Below are 26,863 nucleotides of genomic sequence, written 5' to 3' on the forward strand. Positions count from 1 at the left end.
TGTGGAAACATGTCAAAATGGTGGGAGCAGGGTATTACTCATTGCTATCCAAAGGGGAGGCAATGTCACCAAGCTAAAACTGGAGCTACAGTAGGGAGCCAAAACTAATAGACCTGACAGTAGGTTCCATTGATAGAATCTTTGAGTTTTGTTTTGCTTCATGTCTATGGAATGGCCATGTCACACTGTATTTGTTTGATGTATCTATAGTCTATAAGTAGAGCTGGGGTGATGAGTGCCAGTTCATTCTGCTCTGTGGTGTGGGCAGGAGTGTAATGTGGACTAGGACAGCAAAGCATTGCAAAAGTTATAAATACAGCAACTCCAGCAATACAATTGATTTCAATTTGGTATACCAGAAAATTTACTGCTGTCTATTCACTTTTGGCCACAAAAATGAACCTATTGATTACTAAATGGGTGTCTGTGGTCAGTTGCAGTTTTTTCAGTGCACTGCAGCATTGGCAATTCAAGACAGTATAGTAGGAGAACCTCAAAATCATACAATTGGTTTGGTGTACCAGAATAATTGTTACTAGTTATGTTTTAAATATGTTGCTTATTAATGCATTAATGATTTTATGGTTATGTAATAAAAGTTTATTTTTAAATGTCATTTTTTGTCCTGGTTGGCCACGCAGCTTAATGAGTAGACTTGGTATCTGGTTTCTAATATAACACCTCTTTTCACTATTGTATGTCTCATATAACCAGCAGTTCTTTTTCTTTGTTTTAGTTTATTATAAATATTGTAAGATAAGTAAAAAACAAATCTATTTCTCCTAACATCTAATTGTTTTGTATGGCATAAAATAAATGATACAGCAAAAGGTCAACTATACCACCCAAGGAGCAGCAGCCTTATGATTCAGTACTCAGTCAAGATAATTGACAGATTGTACTGAAGATAATAGTGTAAACAGTATGTCACAGGTCTTAAGGACATAAAGATGTGTTCCTCCTTACTTCTAACATCATTTAAGTTATTTATAATGCAGGACAGACAGCTTTCCAGGAGTGATTCCTGAATATACAGTGAATCAATATAAAGATTCCTAGAAGTCAAGGGGTTAATTAGATAGACGAATTGTTAGACTCACCTTGTGGCTAAGAGACACTGCATGTGATATGTGAACTTGTAACAAAACACATCTGTTCTGATCTCTATTTACTTCATTGTCCCCAATTGTAAAGCGCTACGGAATATGTTGGCGCTATATAAATAAATGATGATGATGATGATTAGAGGCCCACACTCTCTCTACCAATACGAGATCTTATTCATCATATATTTCCACTGGTTAAGTGTTCTTAAATGATAAGTCCTCAAAGCAATGGCATACCTCAATAATTCAATTAAACTGTCCTATTTTGTGTCATATTGCAAAATTAACGTGATGACAAACGCTTCAATGCACGTCAGATATTTAATTTGCTGAAACTCAAAATTTTTGACAGCCACTATTTAACTTTGCTAAAACATATCAAACTGATGTTAATATAAAAACACATTCCTTGTCCTTTCTTGTGTTGAATTGTGAAGATAATTTGTATCTTGTCAGTAAAAGTATGTATAGATAGTTATAAATACAGATATATTGATTTAAAAATAGGGACAAACAGAGTAAGTATATAAAATGTTTTTTGAATATAAATGGAAAGAATTACTTTTAAGTAGATTTCATGGTAATATAAAGCATACCACTCTTGCTGAGATAATGCCACCATAATTGCCAGAATGCCTCAAAAACTCTGTATATTTGGCAGTAAAATAAGCGTGATGCCCAAAAACGATCTAATCAAAATCAATTTTCTAGAAAAAGAAATTGACAGATGACTGTTGTTCTGTGTGTGCGTCATATATCCAATTACAAATGTTATTTCTGTGAAGAGCGTTTACAATGTAATGATTGTTAAATATCTGACTTGTTATATTATATTATATGCTATATTATTTGAAACGTATTTTTAAAGTGCACCTATCTGTACCTACACAGTTTCTGCATTCATTATGCCTTCTGAATGGCTAAAATATCAATGCTATTTCATTACTTTTTTATAAAGTTACTTTAAAATATGTTTAAATAGTCCTTTTTGTATTGCCTTCTTGCACTTTGATTGGATAAATGAAAATATTAACCAAACCTGACTCAATGCTTAGTCCTAAGCACAATTTAAGGTTTTCAAAGAAGGTCATACCAATAATTCTGTTTGACAAAAGCACTGTCACCAAGATGGCTCATAGGTCCTACAACCTTATAAATGAAGGACAATCACCTCTTTGCTAAAACATATGTCTTGCGGGTAAATATTCCATTGCTATTCTACAGTAAGAGTAAGAAAGGTCATGCACTACTTCATGGCATTGATGAAAATGTCACCATTTAACCATGAACAATTATTCACAATACAGACTTAAAAGTCATAAGTAGAAATTAGAAAGAACTGAGAAACTAAGTCAAACTAAATAGAGCAAATATTATTATTAGTAGTAGAAATAATATTGTTTTTATTATTATTAATACATACTCTGTTGTATGACAAAATAACATTTATGTGTCCAATAGCTTTCAAGTGGCCATTGATTTGGGCCAGGTATCTATTAAAATGTGAAATGGTTTGTTTCTATTGTTGCTAGCGTTTGGTGGTCACTTGGAGCTCTCGTTAAGCTTCCGCAAGGCGTTTACCTATGGTAAACACATGTGGACAGAACAAGATGTGTTAGTGGGTATAGTGCCACTAGATACAATAGTTTTCAGAGTCATCCTCTTTTAAATTCACTTTACTACTGTTAAAAAATGATTAAAATCCAATGACAGCAGGTATGAGGCCACAGAGTGAATAATTAAACAATGACATTCAGTGTATTTTAAATTCAAAATACTGCATACCTCCCAACTGCCCCAATTTAGGTGAGACACTCCCAATTTGAGGGATAGGACTGTCAGAATGTTGAAAGGTATAATCCCATCACCTCCGCTCTACACATCAGAGCAGCAGTGAATGGCATTCGTTTTCATTACAAAACTTTTCTGACCATCCTACCTTTTTGTTTTAAAACTTAAAGCACTATGCTGGCTTGTTGATAACACCACAGTTGATAATCACTTGTATAATAGCGGTTCTTTAATTACCTTTTAATTATAATAATATATATAAGCAAGAGTGTATAATTATATATATATATATATATATATATATATATATATAATTAATAGAAGAGAGAGAGAGAGAGAGAGTGAGAGAGAGGAAAGAAGAAAGAGAACCCTATTTGTGACATGGGCACCCTGCAGACATCTGTAGACTGACCACTTCAAATCAATTGTACATTTATTGTTTGCATCACAATAAACAGCAACATTTCTTGTCAGGATGACACCAGTAAGCAATACCCTTGCTTATACCTCCTGATGACCCTATTGCTAAATAAACATACTCCAGCTGTCTCATAACTGGCCAACTAGTTCAGCATCAGTCACCAACATAAAATTAACAACACAGTCTTTTTAAGGCCCCTCCCTTCCCAAACACTGCAAACCAATAACAGACTACAAATCAATAACACACATATGGTGCACCTGTGTGTTTGTGTGCTATGGGAAAGACCCTGCAAACTTCCCGGGACTCCACCTGTCCTTATGCAGGAGAGCTGTGGCGATGGGGCTGCATCCCCAGACCTCTCCATAGAAATAAACCCAGGCATAAAAAATATATATATATTTTTTTTTTTTGTGAAGACACCTGGCCAATCGTGAGGCTGTCTGTTGCCCGGTGGGGTGGGGGCTGCATCTAAACAGGCTATGTGTGACTCATGCTGTGTGACTCGTGCTGTACCAACTTCCACTCAGTCCCAAACGGAGGTCAGCAGCATTCAACACAACAGATAGGAACAATTTATTTTTAACAGGGGTTATGTGACAACTGCGGATATGTGACAACAGGCCCAACAGGGGATATGTGACAACAGGGATATGTGACAACAGAGATATGTGACAACAGGGGATATGTGACAACAGGCCCAACAGGGGATATGTGACAACAGGGGATATGTGACAAGAGACCCAACATGGGATATGTGACAACAGGGGATATGTGACAACAGACCCAACATGGGATATGTGACAACAAGGGATATGTGACAAGAGACCCAACAGGGGATATGTGACAACAGGGGATATGTGACAAGAGACCCAACATGGGATATGTGACAACAGGGGATATGTGACAACAGACCCAACATGGGATATGTGACAACAAGGGATATGTGACAACAGACCCAACAGGGGATATGTGAAAATAGGAACAACAAGGGATATGTGAAAATATAATATGCATGTGTCAATGGCCCGTGTGTATTAGCATAGGGATCAGTTCCTTTTCTTACAACAAAATTACCAACTTTTTCAATGGAGATTATGCCCTGGTGCCACTGACAGGTAACGGTTTTTGACTATTTGTATTTTGAAGTCTGCTCAGATGTATGAACACTTGAAGAAAGAAATGTTATATATAACAAATGTTATACATTTCCTTTTGGCCATTTGAGGTGTTAGGAGGTATGACAATGACCAACAACTAATAATCACATTCTCATAAATTAACTGCACAGTTTGTTTGTATCAATAAAAATCATATTTTGCTCTCTGTATTTGGTGGTGGTCTCAAGGCTGCCCTATGTATTGTTTGGCGGTACAAGGTTGCCCTCTGTATTGTGTGACCATGACAAGTGTGCTATGTGTTGTATGGTGGGCACAAGGATGCTGTGTATTGTGTGGCGGTCACAAGAGTGCTGTGTGGTCATCTGTTACCGTAGCACATCCACTTCAAGGTTAAATGTGCTGTGAATTCAGAGATGCTCTTCTGCATATCACCCATGGTTAATTGAGTTACTGTCACCTTCCTATCTGCTGGAACCAGGCTGGCCATTCTCTTCTGACGTCTCTCATCAACAAGTTGTTTCCACCCACAGAACTGCCAGTCACTGGATGGTAATGGTGTTGGGTTTGAGCATCGTTCTCTGTAAACTATAGAGACTGTTGTGTGTAAAAATACCAATAGATCAGCAGTTTCTAAGGTTCTGAAACAACCCATATGGCACCAACAATCATTCCACAGTAAAAGTCACCAAAAGATCACATTTCTTCTCTATTCTGGTGTTTGGTCTGCAATTTTTTTTTACAGGTAAACCCAAGTGGACAGTGAATGTATGTCTCTATATTATATATATATATATATATATATATATATATATATATATATATATATATATTATATAGTACCAGCAGACTCTGTAATAAAATAATAATGGTTAATACATACAGACAGAGAGGTAATGGGACAATGGGAGTTTGATACACAAGGGTAGGTGCTCCATCATATTGCATATTGGTCCAGCTAGGATGCAGAGGTAAAAATTATTTAGTGGGCTGTATGATCAGTCACACAACAATGTTGGTCAGAGGTTTTTCATCTTGTTTCAGCTATGTAGAGGGTGGTAATATGGTAACCTAGGGAGATTAAGAGGGTAGTTGAGGAATATTATAAGTTTGTCTGAAGATATGAGTTTTCAAAAAACGCTTGAAGGTTTGAAGACTAGAGGAATGTCTATTGTGCAAGGGAGGGAATTCCACAAAGTGGGTGCAGCACGAAAAAACTCCTGTAACCGGGAATGGGAGGATGTGATGAGAGTGGAAGAGAGACACAGATCTTGTGCAGAACGGCGGTGTCGAGTTGGGAGATATTTTGAGACAAGTGAGGAGATATATATTGGGGCAATTTTATTGATGGCCTTGTATGTTAGTGAAGAATTTATAGTGGATTCATTGAAATACAGGCAACAAATGTAGAGACTGACAGAGTAGTTCAGCAGAGGAAGGATGATTTGCAAGAAAAATCAATCTAGACGCTATGTCCAAAATAGATTGTAGGTGTTTGAATCTAATTTGGGAAGACCAGTAAGGAGGAAATTGCAATTAGTCGATGCAGCAAAATGATGAGTGCATGAATTAAAGTTTTTGCAGATATGTACATTTTTAGAAATGTTTTTTAGATGTATGCTGCATGATGTAAATATAGAGTTGATGTGGGGAACAAAGAATAGTTACGAGTCAAGGATTACACCAGCGAGCATGCGGGGTGGAATTTATGGTCGTGTTATCAACAGAAATAGAAATGTCAGAAAGACAGTTACGCGAGAAAACACAGATGGTGAGAGATCAGGAGAGGATAGATACATTTGTGTATCATCCGCATAGAGATGATACTGAAATCCAAAGGAGCTTATTAGTTTTCCAAGAGAAGTGGTGTAGACAGACAATAGCAGAGGACCTAGGACTGAGTCTTGCGGTACTCCAACTGATAAAGAAAGTGGAGTGGAGGTTGTTCCTGAGAAATTAACACTGAAAGAGTGAGGTAGGATGAGAAAAAGGATAGGACAGTGTCTTGAAGACCTAGGGATTGTAGCGTTTGTATAAGGAGAGACTGGTCAACATTGTCAAATGCAGCAGAGAGATCTAGGAGAATTAGAAGAGAGTAATGGCCTTTAGATTTAGCTGGGATCCAATCAATGACAAACTTGGTCAGGGCAGTCTCTGTGGAGTGTTGAGAGTGAAAGCCTGACTGAAGCGGATCCAATAGGTTGTTTGCAGAAAGAAAGTGTGTGATAAATATAGATACATACAATAGACAGTGTTTTTATATAAACTTATACTTATGGGGGTATTCAATTGTTAGAGAGACCGCTAAAATACTCGCGCTCCAAAAATATTACCGTTAATACGGTAATATCTTGCTGAATTTCAGCTCGCAGCTCCCTGAGCTGCGAGCTGAAATCCAGCGAGTAAATTACCGTATTAACGGTATTTACGTGCAATATTACCGTATTAACAGTAATAATTTTGGAGCGCGAGTATTTTAGCGGTCTCGCTAACAATTGAATACCCCCCTTAGATTCAAGTTCAATTATTTTATTAATTTTCTTACGTTTTCAGCACCCTGTATTTCTTTTCATTATCAACCTGAAAATAAGCATTTTTTATGCTTGTTTCTGTTAAAGCACTTTATAAATCCCCTACGCTGGCTCGAATTATTTCTAAAATAAAGTACAGTTTTGAAATGGAGACGATAGACATACCATACTCCGCTTCTGCTTCGTCCCCTATCATTAAGTGGTTCAAGTGGCATGTATACGTTATAGAGGGAGCGGGTGCAAATAGAGGGTCATCTTCATCCTCTTCTACTCACTCGCTCCTGGCCTTACCTGATTCCCCCCAGTAGTATTAGTGGTTCCCCCCATGGCATCTTTTGAACGTTCTATTTTTCTATGATGTGCATTGCAATATTTTTTTGTTTTGTTGTGTCTTTTCTATTTTCAGAATGTATGGGTTTATATTTGTTATAACACTCATTGAGCAACCCCCCCTGTATCCCCCTTGTTGATTCCCCTCCTTTTTTTTCTGCACCCAAAATATTTTGCAAAAACCTCAATAAAAATTATTGATGAAAAAAAGCACTTTGTGGATAAAAATAATCAACCTTTGTATTTTTGTCTTCAATGGTCAATAAAATAACATACCTTTATCTCTCAACTGTCCTGATTCCACCAGGGTAGTCCTGATTTTAGGGGACTATCTTGATTAGCCAAGTGCTTGTCCCAGCATGAGGAACGGTTGGGATGTATTTCCACTCTTCACTTTACATACATGCTGTGAGAACCAGTTAGTGTTGCACTCTTTATATAAGGAAGGATAGGAGGGAGATGTAGGTGGCTGGACGGAAGTGCAGGCTATGCCCTCCATGGTGCTGGCCACACCCACAAACATCTGGCCACACCCACACATCATTGGCCACACCTCCAGTGGGACGGCACTTCTCACAACAGGCCCTTTATAATTTTCAGCCCCAGGCCCATGTGGCCCTTAGTCTGGCCCTGAATAAATACGTAAGCACATAAGTACTTTACTGAGAGATCAGCTTAATTAATTGGTGTAGCCGGTGTACATTAACTTAGCACTATCGCACAGCCCTAGTCACGGCCCTGACATTCACCTTGCTAATATGACGTGCATTTGCTGGTAGTTGTAAATATAAAAAAAGTATGTATCACTATATAGCTTGTGCTGTTTTGGTCTGACCAGAAAATAGTAACAAAGTCCAACAAACATGTATCTGCTAAATCCCGTAATATAGTCACGAGCAATGAAGGAAGTGGTAACAGCTGGAGGGGTGAATCTGCAATACTCAAATCAGAAGCCATTAGCTACTGCTGCTGGTCATCATCATCACTGTGTATTTGCACCTACCCTCCAACACCGGGAATAGAGTATATGTATATGCGTTTGGTCTGCATCAGCCATATTTGTATATAGACGCCCTAACTGTACATGGCCTACATTAGACTTCCCATTCCCTCCCCATTTCTCCTCTCCGGCCGTAAGAAGACACACTTGTCAGATGTGCACAACGCTACATAAATGCATATAAATGTTTCTCTTTTAGGATATCAAAATACAATTTTTAAGTACTGTATGATATGCCCCAGAAACAGCACACAAATTGATTGAATTTAAACTGGAATAATTTCATTTAACATATTTGTTTCAAAAACTTATTTGAGGAAAGTTTTGTCAATCTTTTTGCTCACAATTAGCTCATTATCCATAAGCTCTCTGGTGACAAGTTTTAATTTTACTGGCAATATTTTGCAATTGACATAACATCCAAGAGTACTTGGCTCCAGAATGAGCAGCAGGCCTGATAATAACCGGATCGACTTTTATTGGATCACTATTAGGCATGTTTACTGCTATCAATCCAAGTGAGCTGTCACCCCCTGACCGCACTAACAAGCCATAGTGTGTACTGACAGTGATCCAACCTATCAGTGATCGAGATGTGCAGCAGAATCAGCCCATATATTGCCAGCATAAGAACAATATGCAAAACAAAGTGATATTTTTGAGGGTTAATAGTTCTTTGCAGTTTTGTTTATCTTAAAAATATAACACATAGTTGGTAATTAGAATGCTCAATTATATGCTGTACTTTAAAGGAATATGATTTATGCAATGCATATACTGTAACATTATGAAATTGAAATGAACAGGTTTTTTTTCTAGGGAGGGGGTTAACACTTGTATTTATGTGAAGTCTGTTTCTGTGCCATTAAACAGGAGCTAAACCCAATTATTGCAACTGTAAGCACCACTACCCACAGTTGCTGCTCAAATTCCTCTATAAATAACAAACATGCAGTTAAATACTCCTATCAGGGAATGGAATCTTGTGTTTCACTGTCCATTTGTTTAGAAAGGAGATACATTTGCTAAATTGAAAATAATATGCATCTTTCTACATAGGAAATATTTTCAAAATTACATAAACTCATCTGAGTGTCTCCTGCTCAATAAAGCATAACTTGCAATAAAAACTGCTTACTGTCATTTGTTTTCTAACAGGGTCGTTTGAATTGCCTGTGCATGGTTACATCAATGACAATTATCTCTATGCTTATTCAGCATGTCAGTCATGCTGTGCATGGGAAACAGCAGTTGAAATTCACATGCACATGTCAACAAGCTCTCTAGCTTTCCATGTACTGACCTTCAACCCATGATTTGTTTTAAATCTTTGAATGTATTTATAAAATGTCAACACATAATATTTCCCTGAATCAGTCTATAGAGTTTACAGTAGGGGACATTTGACCCCTGGTGCCAGTCTACATGGGATACCATCCGTTGGACAAGAGTGTTATTTGTTTGTGGTCCAATTTTGCTGCCTGAACCTCTGCACAGGTGAGTCTTATGCTCAGAGGACTCACTGAATTTACACATGACATGTAAGAACTGGCCCAAGCAGCACCAGCTTCACTACCTGCCCTAATCAGGTGTGGTCTGGCCAGACTTCGGTGTGCTGTGCTTCTGTTCTACCTCAAGGTGAGACCTCACGGGACCCGATGAGCTCCTCAGTATTGCCTTTGTCATTGCCGTCAATCACCAGTCAAGGCCAAGCCAAAACCAAGGAGCCTATGAGATCAACAGCCAGGCCTTTGTCTAAGGAAAAAAAGTTACTCTTGTGACCCCTGCAACCTCACTAATACATCAGTTAATAACTCCATAGATCAAGGACCCTCATCTAGGCTAGCAGCTCATTGAACAAGGAGTTACTAATTTATTGCCCCTATAAACTAATCAGCCTGACCAATTTTATCATTTTAAATTATTTCTTAATTATTGTTGTTGTGATTAGATTTTCTTATGCAATTTATTTTAAATTGAAATTTTATTTGCATCTTTTCTGTTTTGAAGTTCTGTTGTATAGCAGTGTCTTAAGACAACACTCCTGATTGGTTGCTCAGCTGCTCAGGCTCATCAGAGATGAACTTTTTTTGCGCCAGGTGTTCCTCTTGAGCGGTTTATTCCGTTGATCAGGTTTTCTTTTGTTCCCCATATGAATTACGTTGGCTCAAGAAAAGAAAATTTCAGGTAGGTATTTATTAGGGTCCCAAAATTTGATTAAAATTTTTTGGGATATTAATAAAATTATTAATGCAGCAATGTTAATTATATTTCTCGGGCCGGTATAATTTATTTAAAGAGGACATAAATATTAGTTATCTAAATGGGATACTAATATTTATTAGTTATTTAAACGGGACACAACATTTTTTTTTTCCCAATGGGGTCACTAATATTTATCATTTACATAAAGGGGGCACTATTATTTATTATTTATATAAAGCAGAAACAAAAATTCAATAGAATATTTAATACCCATAGGATGCTGTTTTAATTGTCAGCCCCTAAACTGCAGGGTAATAAATCCTTTAGTTTGGATCTGAAAACTACATCCAATGAGCAAACAGCAACAAGAACCACCCTTAGTAAATCTCGTCCAATAATTCTCAATAACAGAAGGCACGACTTTTTTTGCACGTGCATTGAACTTGTGGCTCTATAGTAAATGTCTTTTTTTCCTCATGCCCTTTCCTTTCCTATCTAGGTTTGCTTTATCAATGAAGTGGGGGCTGCCAAGGGTATCTGCAAATTACCATGGTGTTAAAAACATTATGCACTTTTTATATATCATGCCGAGTGCCGATGAGTACTATATCAAAGAACTTTCTCCAAGTTCCATATCTTCTTGTTGTAAGCTGCTTCACAAATATCCAGCTTAAAGAGCATTACTTGAGTATCAGAGAGATCATTCTGCTAATGGAGGATGTGGGACCCATCAACTACTTGAATAATTTACGTCTATCTTAACTTGCTACCCATTAGCCCATCAGTATATTTGCTGACAGAGTTATTACACTCATCTAACTATACTTTATGGAAACCACTTAAAATAAGCAATTTCTTTTTAATTTTGTTGTTCATGCCCTTAATAAAAAGGAACGTTTTATTTTGAGGGGGAAAATGCTACATTTATGTTTTAAAGGCTTAAACGGCAAGCAGAAATTTTATTTTATATAATAGCATTTGCAGAATTAACACTACCTCTACAGGGGCAAGCAAAGGAATTCCAAAGGGGCAATTCCAATTTTATCTTTTTCTAAAATATTCCTAATTTCTGTGGATACACAAATCCAGTATACATAGCATGGATTACACATATGCTCTCCAACATCTACAATTCACACTACCATGTGCAAGAACTTATACAGTGCCAAGACTGTCCGGACAACTTTTAAAAAAAACTTAAACATTTTTTCTTTCCTGTTGGGGGATTCTAGCACTTGACTCTTCGCTACACTAGCCTATGCTCATCTTTCTAGAGTTGTTAGAATAGTGTGTTATACTGTATGTCTAAAGATATTGGTCCAACTGAGTTTAAAGTATGCACTGCTGTGTGATCTAACTAGATAGTTTTAGAGCATAATATAGTATTGTCTAGTTTAAAATAATCAGCAAAACATTTCCGACATTCTATAAACCTCTGTGTCCTCATCATTATAGACTGCAGAGTTCTGACCTCTTAACAACCCATAATTGCCAACATTTTAATCTCCCCCTCCTGTGAGGATGGAGGGGATGGGGCTTAATAAAACACGTCACCCCCCCCCCTCCGTGATGCAATTACACAACTGCAACATTGTGCCACAAAATCAAAATGACGAAATTCCCTGAGTATCAAATCATGTAGGCTTCAATCCTGCCCACTTCACTAGGAAGTGGGCAGATGCACGAGAATACCTTGCTCTCCTGGAGTCCAGGAGACCTAACCGGAATTCGGGAGTCTCCCAGACATTCTGGGAGTGTGGCAAGTTTGCACTAACCTGATACCAGTTTCAAAAGGTTTGTAATATATTTCCTAAAGTAAAAAAAAAATATTATTATGCGCACAGCTTGACATTTTGAATTAGATGCTTGCCAAAAACTATTCTCTGAAATGGTAGAAGAAAGAATAAATTAGATTAAAAGACTGTTATCTTATCACATCTAGAATATCTCTCTATGTGCATGTGTATTAAAATGAGCTAGCATTTCCATGTGCTTGTGCACAGCATATATTTTATACAAGGTAACCCGTGCATGATACTCATGCATTCTAGTCAAATCAAGCTACTTAAGGTCTTAAAAAGGTTCTTGTCATGCATTTGGACCTAGCCCTGCCTCCTCAGGGGAAGAGCGTTACTTCCCGATGCAAGCGGCCTTTTTAATGTGTGTTCATGAGGTAAAATTAGCTCACGAAAATGAGTTTGACCCCTCAACTCGTAAATTTAGCCTTTACTACCCCTCCCACGGGGGGGAGGGGGGATGATGGAAGTTAACTGACTTGACTATTCTAATTTTTTTGTCAAATAATGTCAGTATACCAAATTTCAGGTCAATTGGATGAGCCCTTTCTGAGAAAATAGTTTTTTACACACACACACACACACACACACACACACACACACACACTAACGCACGCCTCTACACATGTGTGTTCATGAGGTAAAATTACCTCACGAAAATGAGTTTGAGCCCTACCAAATTTCAGCCCTTTTTGATTTTTTTTCCCACACACACTAAGAATTTAGTAGGTCAGTGTATAACTCTGCCCAGCAGGTGGCGCTGCAACTTGGTGTTTTTTTCCCACACACACACAGACAGACAGACGCCACTAAGCATTTATATATTAGATACTGTACATAGCTGTGAACAAATCATTTGTACAGCCTGTGATAAGTCCTGATGTGTATGGAAAAATGTTTTCTTGTCCTTATTATACATAAAACTAAACCATTATCATTAGGCTCTTTTTACAATCTAATTTCTTCAATACAGACATGAGCAAAAAGTTAGCCTACCATAATGTCTTTGGACCTTAGGTGAAAATGAAGTGTGTGGAGGAAACCAATCCAATCATGGGAAGAACATACAAAATCTACACAGATAGCACGCTGTAAAACTGAAGGCTCAACGACAATCACTAGGCCATCGTAACTGCTCAAGATTTACACTTCTGTATTAATTCTTTAATCTAAATCAGAAATGTAATTATTAACATTTTAATCAATTTCTACTACACCAATTCTATTTGCCTCACTAATTAGTGAAAAATATATTCGAACCCACATGTTTCACAATGATCCCTATGCAGATTTGCATTTAATAAGTCCTATATGTAGTTTAATGAAAGGCAATTGTGGGTCAGGAACCTGACAGAAATGTTATTGCCTCCTCAAAAGCTCTTATATTTAGTAAAATTGTAAGGAAGGTTTGAGCCATCGTTGTTATCTTCATCTATTTATATAGTGGCACTAATACCACAGCACTGTACAGAGACCGCACTCACAACCATGTGCCCATATAGTCTTCTCCTAGAGTATTACTGTGTTGTTGTAATCCCGAAATCCTAAACTGAAAAATGTCATTATAGCATGTTTAAATACAGGCAGATATCCATTCTGCTTATTTATTTTAGTTGTTACCAGGACAATTGCTGCTGTTTTGGGAAATAACAGTAATTATATGCTGGGCATTTTTATGTCATTGGATTGTAAAAGACAAAAAATAAACAGCAATTAAATCAAAGCACTAGAACACAAACAAGTAATGTCCATAGAAGTAAATCCATTTTGTGATCACATCTTAGGCTCTGCCATGCTGTGTCGGTCAAGAGGTAAACATCAATGTATCGGGGAATCAGCTGGAAAGAAAAATAAATAATAAAATAAAACAAAGGACACATGAATAATGGAAAAAAGGCAATTTATAAAAAAATAAATAAATGACTGGTAATTAAAGACAAGGATAAAAATGAAGGGAGCTACATAAGGTAAATAAATATAAACAATAAATTAAAATGTATGCAACGTTCTTTTTATGTAAGTGTGGCATCTTAACTGGTTTTGTCTTCCATAAATCTAGAATGAATGGAATCAACTAAGTGCGTGTGACATGCCTTTTTCACATTGAGGGTCCGTCCAGACAAAGCTTTTTGAAATTGTGTCACATTCTGATGCAAACATTAGGAAACATAAGGAAAGTGAAGGTGCCATTACATTGACCAAAAATAACTGATCCTTTGCTGATAGATCTGTGCTGCTCTCACAAGTAGCAGTGATAAATGTTGCCCACACCAAGTTTTCCCACTTTTTTTTCCATGACATTAGGCTTTCAAAAAGTGCCCATCTGGATGAAACCTAAAAAAACTTATTTTGTTTCTTAATGAGCATTTGAAAACCTGAACGTGCAGTCTAGGATCCACCAGTGACTATTCTCACAGTAACATACTGGCAGATCTGCAGTGCTGAATTTCTGATAGACAGTTTCCGCAAAAGCTGTTGCCTGTAAACTTTCACAGTGTATTGATTTCAGAAAATGATAAACATAACGAAATGCTATGGTCTATAGTAACATATAATAAATAAAAATAACGATATAGCTATAAAAACCATAATAACTATTTGATAACTATTGTGTAGATAAACAACTGTTGTTTCAATAATTCACTTTGATGTGCAATGTTTAATAGCAACTTTTCTCAAGAGTAACACCGAATTTCTGTGTTCTGTCATATTCACACTATAAAGTGTTCTTCAAATGTATCTTTGTGAAAGCCACATATAAATTATAAAATATTTTTTATGTGCTGAAAACTATTACAAATAATATTTGCTATTTGAAAATTCTTTATTATCACCTCCCCTTATTGCAAATTACACAGCCCCTTCTCTCCTTAGTTTTCCTGGGGCAGCACTAAGTGCAATGATGTACACCGATCAGCCACAACACATTAAAATCACCTGCCTAATATAGTGTAGTTCCCCCTTATACCATCAAAACAGCTCTGACCTGTCAAGACATGGACTCCACAAGACCTCTAAAGGTGGCCTGCGGTATCTGGCACTAAGACGTTAGCAGCAGATCTTTTAAGTCCTATAAGTTGCAATGTGGGGACTCCATGGTTTGGACTTATTTTTCCAGCACATCCAAAAATATGCTCGATTAGATTAAGATCTGGAGAATTTGGAGACCAAATCAACACCTTGAACTCTTTGTCATGTTCATTAGACCTTTCCTGAACAATTTTTGCAGTGTGGCAGGGTGCACTATGCTGCTTAAAAAGGTCACTATCATCAATAAATACTGTTGCTATGAAGGAGTGAGTGTACTTGGTCTGGAACAATGTTTAGGTAGGTGGTACATGTCAAAGTAACATCCACATAAATGCCAGGTCCCAAGGTTTCCCAGTAGAGCAGTGACCTGAACTGGCTTGTCTTTTTTCCATAGTGCATTCAGGTGCCATCTCTTCACCAGGTTTCCCAGGTAAACGACGCACAAGCACATGGCCGGCCACATGATGTAAAAGAAAACATGATTCATCAGACCAGGCCACCTTCTTTCATTGCTCCATAGTCCAGTTCTGGCACTCATATGCCCATTGAAGGCACTTTTGGTGTGGGGCAGGAGTCAGCAGGGCACTCTGACCAATGGGCAGCATGCTCCAATGCACCTTGTGTTCTGACCTTTCTATCATAGCCAGAATTAACTTTTTCAGCAATTTGTGCTATAGTAACTCGTCTGTGGGATTGTACAAGATGAACTAGCCTTTACTCCCCAAGCGCATCAATGAGCCTGGGGCACATATGACCCTGTCACCCGTTCACCAGTTGTTCTCCCTTGGACCACTTTTGGTAGGTACTAACCATTGTATACAGGGATCACTACACAAGACCTGTTGTTTTGGAAATGCTCTGACCTAGCCGTCTAGCCATCCCAATTTGGCACTTGTCACACTTAGTACTTTTTCCTGCTTCCAATACTTTAGCTTCAAGAAATGACTGTTCACTTGCTGCGTTATATACCCCACCCCTTAGCAGGTGCCATTGCAATGAGATAATCAATGTTATTAACTTCACTTGTCAGTGGTTTTAATGTTGTGGCTGATCGGCTGCATCCTCTTTATTGCCTAGAATATTCTGATTGAGGAATCAGATGCCTGCTCTTCAGGATTTGCTGGAACTTGTGAATAGAAATACCTGATTGGACTAACTTCCAGCAGGAAGTGGTAATTCAGATGACTGAAAGGAGAGACCACTGGCAAACTACGTGTAAGAGGATAGGGGCATATTATAAAATGACCAATATCAGCTACCAGTCATCCTCTGCTCACAATAAAATAAAAGTCAGAAATAATCTGGCTGATTGGTTTCAGATTTTGAACGGACAGATCTTGTCCAATTAGGTTAGTGAATCTGTAGCTTACTGCCTGAGCTGAGCAGCAGGATTGGCACATATATAACCAGCTATAAATAATCAGATAGAAAGCAATCAGGTAAAAACATATTCATAGAAATAAGAATATGTATTTAATTTGAATAATTTATTTCTGGGTTGACCTATCCTTAGAAACAATACCATAGAAGTCTTTCAGCTACATACAAGACCATGCTATTTTATGGCAAAAGTTGTTATACTGAAAAAAGTGCAGTGTATTGCACAGGCAAAAAAAACACTGACATAAATGTTTAATTTCAGTCCAAATGCAGTAAATTAAGCCTGTTAATTGATTTTTTTTTTCAATGATTAGCAGTATGTACAAAATAATATTTTTTCCTCAACACATTTGAACACCGCATCACGTAAGTGAAATCTCCATGTACTGCATATATTAAGGGATCATAGTGACATATCTATTATACTACTGTTTTTCAGGGCTTTATATCACCAACAAAAAAAAAATGATGAACCCAAAATATGTTCAGTCCAGCTAATGACAAGCCCAAAGCTCAGCTACCTAGGAACAGATTGCTCCTTCCTTGCACATCGAAGTAGGGGGGAAGGGGCGCATTAAGAGATCTGGTACAGCACTTTTTGGATGACAATTTTGTTCTTTTCATATTCATAAGAATGCAGCCACTTAAGTTGAGCCATTCTAGAGAATAGTAATATATTAGTCATATTTCCCACAGAATGTAAGAGATTCAACTATTAGAATAAAACTGCATGAAAACATTTGAAACTTACTGACTACTAAAAGAATGGAAATTATCAACCAACTAGGCCTTGTGTAATTACCAGTGTTACGTGTGATAAGGATGATCCTTGGTTTAGTGAAGGTGCGAGAGTGAAAGACTTATGTGGAGCCAACATTTAAGTATGTGGTTTTGGGGGCAGAAGAAAGTTTGGCTAGTCTTGACAAATAATTGGAATTTTTAATTGGTTGTGACTGAAAAGGTTTCTGAATTAAATTTCTGCATTAAATGAAGATGTGATGCAGAAGTCTGATATTGTTTAAGTAATTGCCATTGGGACTGGGTGTTAATATTAAATGTGTATACGTCTATTGCAGTAAAAGCACCAGGTCTGCCACCTATGATTCAAACAACATTTGAAAGAGTAAACTGTGACATAGAGGGTGGCATTATAATTTCTTCAACACTAATCACTCTTTTCTTTTTTAAATTCTCCCAGCTGATGGCTGTTAAGCACAGCAAAGGGAGTGTAAGACTCATTAAAGTGGCAACTAATATAATATCCTAGTATAAGAAACAAAAAACATTGCACACAATAATAGGTAACATATTTACAAACAAGAAGTGTACAAAAAAAAAATCAATATTTATGCTAATATGCTGATTCCAGGACTTACTACCTCTATGTTAAAGATAGTGGACTTTCTAGTATTCTTTGTTCCATTTTTGCTTTTACTAATTGATGTGATGTTCCTACGAGCAAACAGTTACAACTGACTTAGGAGTCTATTGCACGGTCTATATCGATCCTTATGTTTTGTTTTTTTCTTTACTGATAGAAAGCAGATTCCCTATAGTTTTACACATTCTACCCTCACTTCACCTCATTGTTATGATCAAATATTCCTGGAAGTAAACGCTACAATATAATCTTTATAAAAAGCACAGCGTGTGCTTTATCTGTGGTCAGATAGCACATTGATTAATACATGATTCGTAAAAGAAGCACAAATAATTAAAGGATAATCCCACTGAAAACTTAAAATTCAGAACTGGAAGAAGATCATAAAGGAAGAAATAATAGTGAATATAACATAACTGGAGTCTGGCATTCCTCCCAATCTGGTGGTCCGTACCAGCCCATCAATGTTCTTTCTTCTTCTGCTTCAAACAGGTAGTACTTTGTCCTTTGAAGAAAGGCCCATCTCAGTAGAAATGGGAAAAACTACAAATATAGGGGGAAACACTGGTTCAGGAGGAATGCTGGACACCAGATAAGTGTTATTTAGTATAATGCTTTAACAGATTGAGTTTCAAAACCAAATTTGGAACACTATTCCAGATACAGACCATACATTTCCTTACCAGTAATTAATAAAATCTACACACTAATGCTTTGCTATCATTACTCTGAAACATGAATCAGAACTACTGTCATTTTCTAAAGTCCCCAATATAGAGACGTTGTTTCATCACACAATTCTCTTCTTTACATTCATTCTCATATATTGCCTGCTCCTTCAAGCGGGCACTTAAAACTCACCTGTTCCTTAAGACCTACCAACCATCCACTTAACCTCTCACCTCTTCTGTTTCTCACTGGCTCCTTTTTCTCTCCCCTTTGCTTCACTGGCTCCCTCTTGTGCCTGATTTTGTCTACCCTCCCTTAGGATGTAAGCTCGTATGAGCAGGGCCCCTCTCCCCTCCTGTCTCCAGACCTGTTCTTCCGCTCCGTCTTTACAGTATTTGTCTGCCTGGAGTTTCTGAAGTTCTGGTACTTTGTGTTTACTGTTCTGTATTATTTTCCCTGTATAGTCTAATGTTTGTACCATGTACGGCGCTGCGGATACCTTGTGGCGCCTAACAAATAAACGATAATAATAATAATAATATATATTGTATACAGATGATCTGATTGTGTTTTCCTTATACTGTAAATTTACCAGCATGAATATATAGACAGTTCTCTCTAGTCTAACATTATGGCTAACTTCAAGGTTCTTGTAAATCTTCTGTACAGAGGGAAACTGGAGGATAATTTATTTATTTCTAAAAGACCTATAATAGAAGTGCATTAGTTACTGTTTAACCTTGAAAAAATACAATACCGTGGTAAAGCAAGCTTGGCTAAGGTTTTGCAGTTTTATTGTTTATGAAATGATTCCTTGTTAGAAGACTTGCTAGAGAACATGTAATAGCGAGATATAGCTTGCATAGATAGCTATAGTGCAGTATGCAAATCTGAACACCATAGAGACTAAAGACACAAAAACTCAAATAAAATATAGTTTTTATTAATTCTAAGAATTATGTCTTACAAGTGTTTTTTCCCCACAAATGTGCCAGTTTAAACTGCACAATTTGTTTTTTTGTAGGATATAAGTTTTTAATTTTTTAATAATATTTTCTATTAATTTAAGATTGTGATTTTTCAAGACCCTATTGTCGATTTACTATCTGTTTGGTTAGGTAGTTACATTTATGACTCTTCAATGAGAATAATGAATGAATCATTGTTTCATGGCAAAGGTGTGCAACAGGCAGGTCAGGCCCCCAATAGGGGTCACAGTATCTGTTCTCTGATTGTGACATATGCAAAACATTCAATTTACATGAATGCAATGCGTTCAACAACTTATTTTGAGGTTGCAGGACAAATGAATAGACACTTGCGGTACGGAAATTGAGAGACTTGCTGAATATGCCAGATACCATTTTCGCTCAGTACCTTATAAGCAGGACTAGTCAGTTTTCATTATGTTTCTCTGTTTAGTTGGGACCCTCCAGGAGATGCCGGATAGGGGGCGTGATAGGAGGGTGGGAGGGGGCAGGATGTGGGCAATCGCGCAATTTTGGCCCTGTCCCCACAAAAAAAAATCATCATCATTTTGTTGTGGGGGTGGGGCCAAAATGATGTGATTCACAGTGAATTGCGTCATTGAGGCACCCATTCTGCCCACTTCACTAGGAAGCAGGCAGTATGCAGGAGAATTGCCTGCTCTCGCGGGAGTCCGGGAAACCTGCCCGAAATTCGGGAGTCTCCTGACATCCCGGGAGAGTTGGCAAGTATGAATTAAATATGTCTAAAACATTCTGTTGACTGTGTCACATAAAAATGCTGTAAATGTATCAAGATAATCATTATCCAGGACAGCAATAAGTGAAACATTCAAAAGGGTTCTTCAACCTCCAGATCTCGGACCATTGCTTCACTTCTGTGCATGCAAACAGCTAGAGTATTACAGCTACGTTGCAAACTGAGTTAGCAGTAAAGTGAGAGAGATATCTACTGGCCTCAGAATAAGGGAAATAATACAGTTTTCTATAAAACTCATTATCCAGACTGAAAGTTTTAAGACTTCTGAGGTATGTGATGTATCGGAAATTGAGAAAGACGACATCACCCGTATGAAAGAAGCAACAAATGACATGAGATTGACACTGGGAAAATGTTTACACCCCCACTCTTCATTTAGGATCTGCAATAACTGCCATTCACAACAAAATAGTTAACATCAGCGGTTGTGTTCGCCCCTTTTTTTTTTTAACCCTGTAAATCTTTATCAAATATGAAATAATAATTGCCTACAGAGAAGAAGAACAACAATTTCTAATTTAGTAATCACAAAAAATGTGCATTTGTGGTTCTAAAGGTTAATTGGAGTATGGTACAATAATTTCATCTAAAAAAGACAATGAAGACAATTTTGTCTTCATATTTTTACCAGAATATACTTATAGAAAGTGATAAAAAAAAAGGAGAAAGTTGAGGAGGGGAGGGTGGGGGGTGAAATCAATATCCCTCAATGTACTGCAAAGTGTCTACACAGTCATGAAGACACTACATTCACCGATTTTTATTCGCACCCCAGGTAGGAAAAATCAGTGATGTTCGGGTACTGTAGTACCTGGAAATGAGCGCTGACAGACACTGTGTGATGTCGTGATAGTGGCACATAGCGAGTGTCAGGGTTCCCAGTATGCAAACCAAGGAAGTAGTGAAAATTAAAACAATTCTTTATTTCAAACAAGGATCACACAGGTAAATACTATATGCAGCAAACACAGTAAGCACAAGACCACAGGCACAGAAGGTAGCAGATGCAGATTTCAATGTAATTGATAATATAGTCGCAGAAGTAAAAGCAACAATAGAAAAATGATAAGGTACATAGAACGATGCTCAGAAGGCTTATAAATATGTTGTTTGCAGCAGAGGCGGGATGATCACAGGTCATTGCTAACTATCATATATTGTTCGTAGCAGAGCTGCACAATAACAGGTGATAGCTGAAATTCTGTAAAAGCCATAGCAAACTCAGGATGCTAATACCATAGCAGCAGATATTGGGAGTAGTAGTCGCAATAACAGCAGGATAAACACAAGTGACAGCTGAATGAAATAAGTGGTCTGCAGCAGAGCTGCAAAAGCACAGATGATGGTGGAAATGCTGGGAAACCACAAGAGGTAACGGGAAACTCAGGATGCAGAGTACTGTGAAGTTGATAATACAAAGGCAGAGAAACTGTCTAGAAATTATGGGAGTGGGCTTACTAATATGCTGTCTTGAAGCTGAAAATGAATGGTCCATGGAAGGGGCAGATAATAGGTCAGGCAAGCCAGGGTCAGAAGCCAGAGATCCACAACAGTACCAGGGAGCAGACAGGAGCAAAGTCAATAGAAGCTGTGGTCAGGGTCACAGGAAAAGAGACAATACAAAGTCAAACAGGATTCAGATACCGTGATCTAATTCAGGACCAGATCAAAGGAGTTCTAAGAGAGATCAGCGACAGCGAAAATTGATGAACTGACACCAGTCTGCTGGAGAAGGCAGTCTTTAAAAAGCCAGACACAGGTGATCAGAGAGCTTAACCCCTTGCAGGTAGGATCAAATATAGACTAAGATGCATCCAAACAAGTGATGATGTACTGCAGATAGAGGCAGATTGTTACAATGGGGAATTGAATATTGGTTGTTTTTGAGGTTGTGTAATTTAATGTTAGCAAAATATTTGCCCTAACATTTAACACAGGTTCTTAATTCATAATTTTAGGAATAGATCAAATATTTTTTCCTCTCATGCAAATTTTAAAAAACTAGTCAAGCCACTTTTTTTTAAATAGATATAACATCCTCCCTACAGCTCACATAACTTCAGAGTTTCTGTATCTGAGTCTCCTGCAGTTCTCAAGAACGCACCTCAGCCTCTGTAGGACTTTGACCCTTACCTAAACAATATTAACTGTCCAATCATTCAAACTTTTATAGGATGTTGATCCCTGAATAAGTAACCAACTCCAGTTACCAGCTGTAATCATGAATTTGGGTTGTTCCTATTTTTAAAGGAAGACATCACTATTTGTTAAAGAACTACAACGTATAAACACCTACTTTTAGAAATTTAAATTTGCCCATGTATACTAACTTTATTGTCGAGTGACCAAGGACTCAGTTTTCACAATCAAAATACCTAGAAGAATGCCAGTTATATCTAAGTTATGGGAATATGACTCAAAGGTAGCATGGGTGTCATGAACTTTAGCTTAAATCATAAGCAATGCTTTTAAACACTTCATATTTGCTGTGTGCTCTGTTCACATCTGAACTTGATGGCACTTACTGTGAATAGAGAAGGTGCATTGTAATGTGTCAGCAGTTACACTGCAGACTGAATGTGGCGATCCATAACCAGTGCAGTGATAGCTGCCTGGGTTATATTTGTATAAAGTACTGTACCTCTCTGACTACCATATTCAGTGCAGTAAAATACTGCTGAGATGTAGGTATCATACAGACTGCAGCCTGTTCTGAGAAATAGATTTATTCCATCAAGCAGATGCTCCACTTTTTTCTGCTAGTTAATTATTTTGCATTAATAACAATAATATTCTTATTTTCAAACTATCATATTAAAAATGGAGAGTGCAATATTAAGCAGCGAATGTGAGACTGTTTAATGAACAATCCTCTTACTCTTTGTCTAGTGATGACCTCTCCTGGTTGAGTTGTTCCTTATAAACATTTATGAATTTAAACTATTTGCCTAAACAACACAAAGTAATAAAAGAGAAAACTTATGTTGTGAAATTATTCTTTGTTTTACATATAATATTCATTTTTTTAAAAAATGGGGGTTATCCAAATGAAACCAAGTGATTATTTTTTGTTCTTGTTGAATCCTCTCCCTAAAATCATTCATAAAGTAAAGTATGTAGGTTGATTAAATTAAAACAAGGACAGAATTAAATGATCAGATGCAATTTTTGGTAAGCAGTTGCAATCTCCTTAGCTGCAATCAGCAAGAGAACTGAAGAGGGCAGATCTGTCTCTAAGATTAAGCACTGATTTTAACTTGTTAAAGGGTAACACCTGCTGTTCTCTTTATTTGCTGAGTCAAACAGACTATAATAAGCATAACAGCAGACACTGGTTTATCTCAAAATACATACATACATATACATTTTATTGATAGTGATTCAATTTATGTACTCTTTCTTTAGATTTTTGATTTGAAACATTATAGTCAGTTTCATTTTTTGGAACCTTTTTTTTGATGATTCATGCAGACAACCACTGGTTTCAACTTTCAACTATCTACTTAAAGATAATTTGTTTGAAAGTGTGAAATCACCTAAAGTGCCTTAACATTGGCTCTTGAATCCATCATTAGAAAGACTTACACAGAATGTATTAACAAGGCACAAAGTTACACCAGTGCAACTTTACAAGTGCAAGGCAAATTGCTGCAAATAAGACAACAAGAAGTGATAATCATAATATTATCATCATTTTCACTTATAATGTATTGTATTTTCCACTGGAAATGAAGCACAGTAGTTGATGTAAGTTGAATCTTATATGCTACCATAGGGCTGGCTTCAAATTACTATAAGACATTTTATAGCTTAATTTTTAAACTAAACCATACTTTTACTGTAGACACCTACAGTGCAACACTAGTTGAAGAAAGTCTAAAGTGATACAGTAGTGTATAAAATGCAACCTCAACCTCCAGCTACTTACAAGCCCATCACTAAATCACAGTAATAATTTATGGTAAAAGGGAAGTACATTAGGGGTAATCAGTCATTTAGTAAGAATTTCTGATGACAGCTCCCACTTTGATGTTTCTTATTACTGATTTATTAACCACATGGACTACAGCTGACTGTCAAAATCACACAGCTGCATACAAAAGATAGTCACATATGTGGTATATTCTCCAGCTCCATTAAAGCAGACTCTATTCCAACTTTAATGGCAGCTTATGACTGTACAAGGATCCCCTCCAATATATCTTAAATTAAGTGCACTTTTATTGATGTATTGTCTAAATAACAGCATAACGGACAAACATAATAAGCTCCTAAAATAATCTTAATGCCATTTTGGTTAAACAAAGCTATAATAAAAAACAAAGAAACATCATATAAAGCCTCCATATATCTCACAGTTCTTTCAAATATTGCTACACTGCACAAAGTGACCATAATGATTTATAATGGTTCCCACAATCTAATCAGAGGTGAAAAGATGAATGCAGACTGAACTTTTTCCACTAACATCCGATGTATGTCTATTAGAAAGTGTGTATGCAGCATCATGCACTAAGCCGTGAGCTATAAAAACAGCTGATCCAATCATCATTAAGCTTTATTTTGTAAACGGCTCATAATGAAGCTATGAATTAAATTCTTCATGTGTAGTATGACTGCAACACAATTCTAATTAATACTAAAGGTATGCACCATCAGATTACAACGCAATTTTTTCCCTCTTAGGGTTAATGATTAATCGGACAGCATCAACAGTTATTTGAGCAAATATACCCTTCCATACTAATCATTATGTATTGATGCTATCAGTATGATGATAAAAACAATAAACACATATAAAATAAAAAATGCAGAACTTTCACGAAAGGCCAACTCTTACTATGTGCAGAGTGTCAGCTCATGATGCAGAGAATCCTCAATAGCACTATTCATGCTGCACTTAACAAATATTTGCTGCCATGTTTTGTAAGAGAACAGTTTGAAACAAGTGAAAAAGTAAGATAGAGAAGACGGTGTTAAGACTTACGGTATTCAGGAGTGGCACTCCAAGCTCTGCAGCACAGGCAGCTCAAAATCCACAGGACAAGAGCAGCGCCTATGGCTCTGCAAATCCAAACCATGGTTTCTCAATGTTTCCCAGGTTTAACTCCAGGTCCCACAGGGATAGCTCAGTAACTTCTCCCTCTGTGCCTTCCTCTGTTGTCGTGATAGGTTTGGTAACGGGGTAGTGATGTAGGGTGCTCTTTGAAGGTGAGGGCGCGGGGTGGCACAGGGTTTCCCCTTTTAAAGAATATCAAAGCTCACCCCCCTTTTCTCCTAGACCCTAAACTGTGCCGCTAAGCCCCTCTTCGTCTTCAACAATCAAGTATCAAACTTGCTCCCTCTTTGCTGAAAACCATGGTTAGAAATAGGGAAGGAGATTGAGTCAAATGTAAAATAAAGCAGGCTGGTCAAAAAACGATGTGTATCTATACAGGAGAATCTCAAAATGGTCATGTGGAAGCAGGTTAGGATAGGAATGGAGAGAGCAGGGGCTGGGAGCAGTGATGCTGATGCTGCCTCTGCAGCTTAGTCCTTCCTCTTACAGTGATTGGAATAGCCTTAGCTCAGATACACACTGGCATACTGTATATATATAAGCACGCACACAGTAGGGCAGGCAGTCCGAGAAGACACTCCCCACACACAGATTCACAACAGTTCTATATTTATTCAGCAAAGAGGAAGAACAGCCTCAGTACTGCAGCAGCAGCTTGTAAAGACTCGATCCGGCTCATCCTTCCCAGACCTGCTGAGTTCCTTCATAGAGCTAATTTTGTCATCTTGCTTTAAAATGCAAACCCAGACGAATCTAAGGGATCAGAGTATTGTCAGGTTTACCGTGGATGGTTTGTAGCAGAACCCTGTGTTGATTTAATCTCTGCACCAGCTCCTGCAGACTAGTGGAAGGGGGAGGGGGCATTTTAAAAGGCTGATCAGGGATCTTGGGATGCTTAGGTTACTGACTGCAATTCAATTCTTAATCAGTAGATGGCCTTTCACTAGCAGTCGAGTGACTTTTAACAGAAGTTACTGTACTTTAATGCATGCAATACTGTCTAAAACAGAAAATCATAGAATTACATTATGTATTATCCACATGATCATACTCAAAAATATGCTGTTAAAAATATAAAATCAATATTCATTTATACTCTAGGGGCATTATTTATCAATGGTTGTTTTTTTAAAATCACAGATTTTCTGCAAATTTTAAAAAATGATCCTTGATAAATAATGCCTCTATAGATGTTTGTACAATTGTTACATTAATGTAGTTAATTGGCAAAATAACTTGATTTAGTAAACTTATGAAGCTCTCAATTTCAAAATGCAAGTATGCAAAAATCTTGTATTTA

The 26,863-nt window shown here is 37.3% G+C and overlaps 1 protein-coding gene across 2 annotated transcripts in view; it reads right to left on the reverse strand.

The window, feature by feature from the left end:
* CNTNAP2 (contactin associated protein 2) overlaps positions 1 to 26,343 on the reverse strand; it is a 1,405,747-nt gene extending 1,379,404 nt beyond the window's left edge. Inside the window, exon 1 of one of the 2 annotated variants that reach the window (XM_075212518.1) lies at positions 25,492 to 26,343. In XM_075212518.1, the coding sequence (XP_075068619.1) occupies positions 25,492 to 25,585 (94 nt within the window). In that variant the 5' untranslated portion in view covers positions 25,586 to 26,343. The remainder of the gene's footprint in view (positions 1 to 25,491) is intronic. The other variant, XM_075212517.1, reaches the window with a different exon arrangement.
* Between the last annotated feature and the right edge of the window lie 520 nt (positions 26,344 to 26,863).

Source organism: Mixophyes fleayi, chromosome 5 (genome assembly GCF_038048845.1).
Source record: "Mixophyes fleayi isolate aMixFle1 chromosome 5, aMixFle1.hap1, whole genome shotgun sequence".
In the NCBI taxonomy this organism is placed as follows: Eukaryota; Metazoa; Chordata; class Amphibia; order Anura; family Limnodynastidae; genus Mixophyes; species Mixophyes fleayi.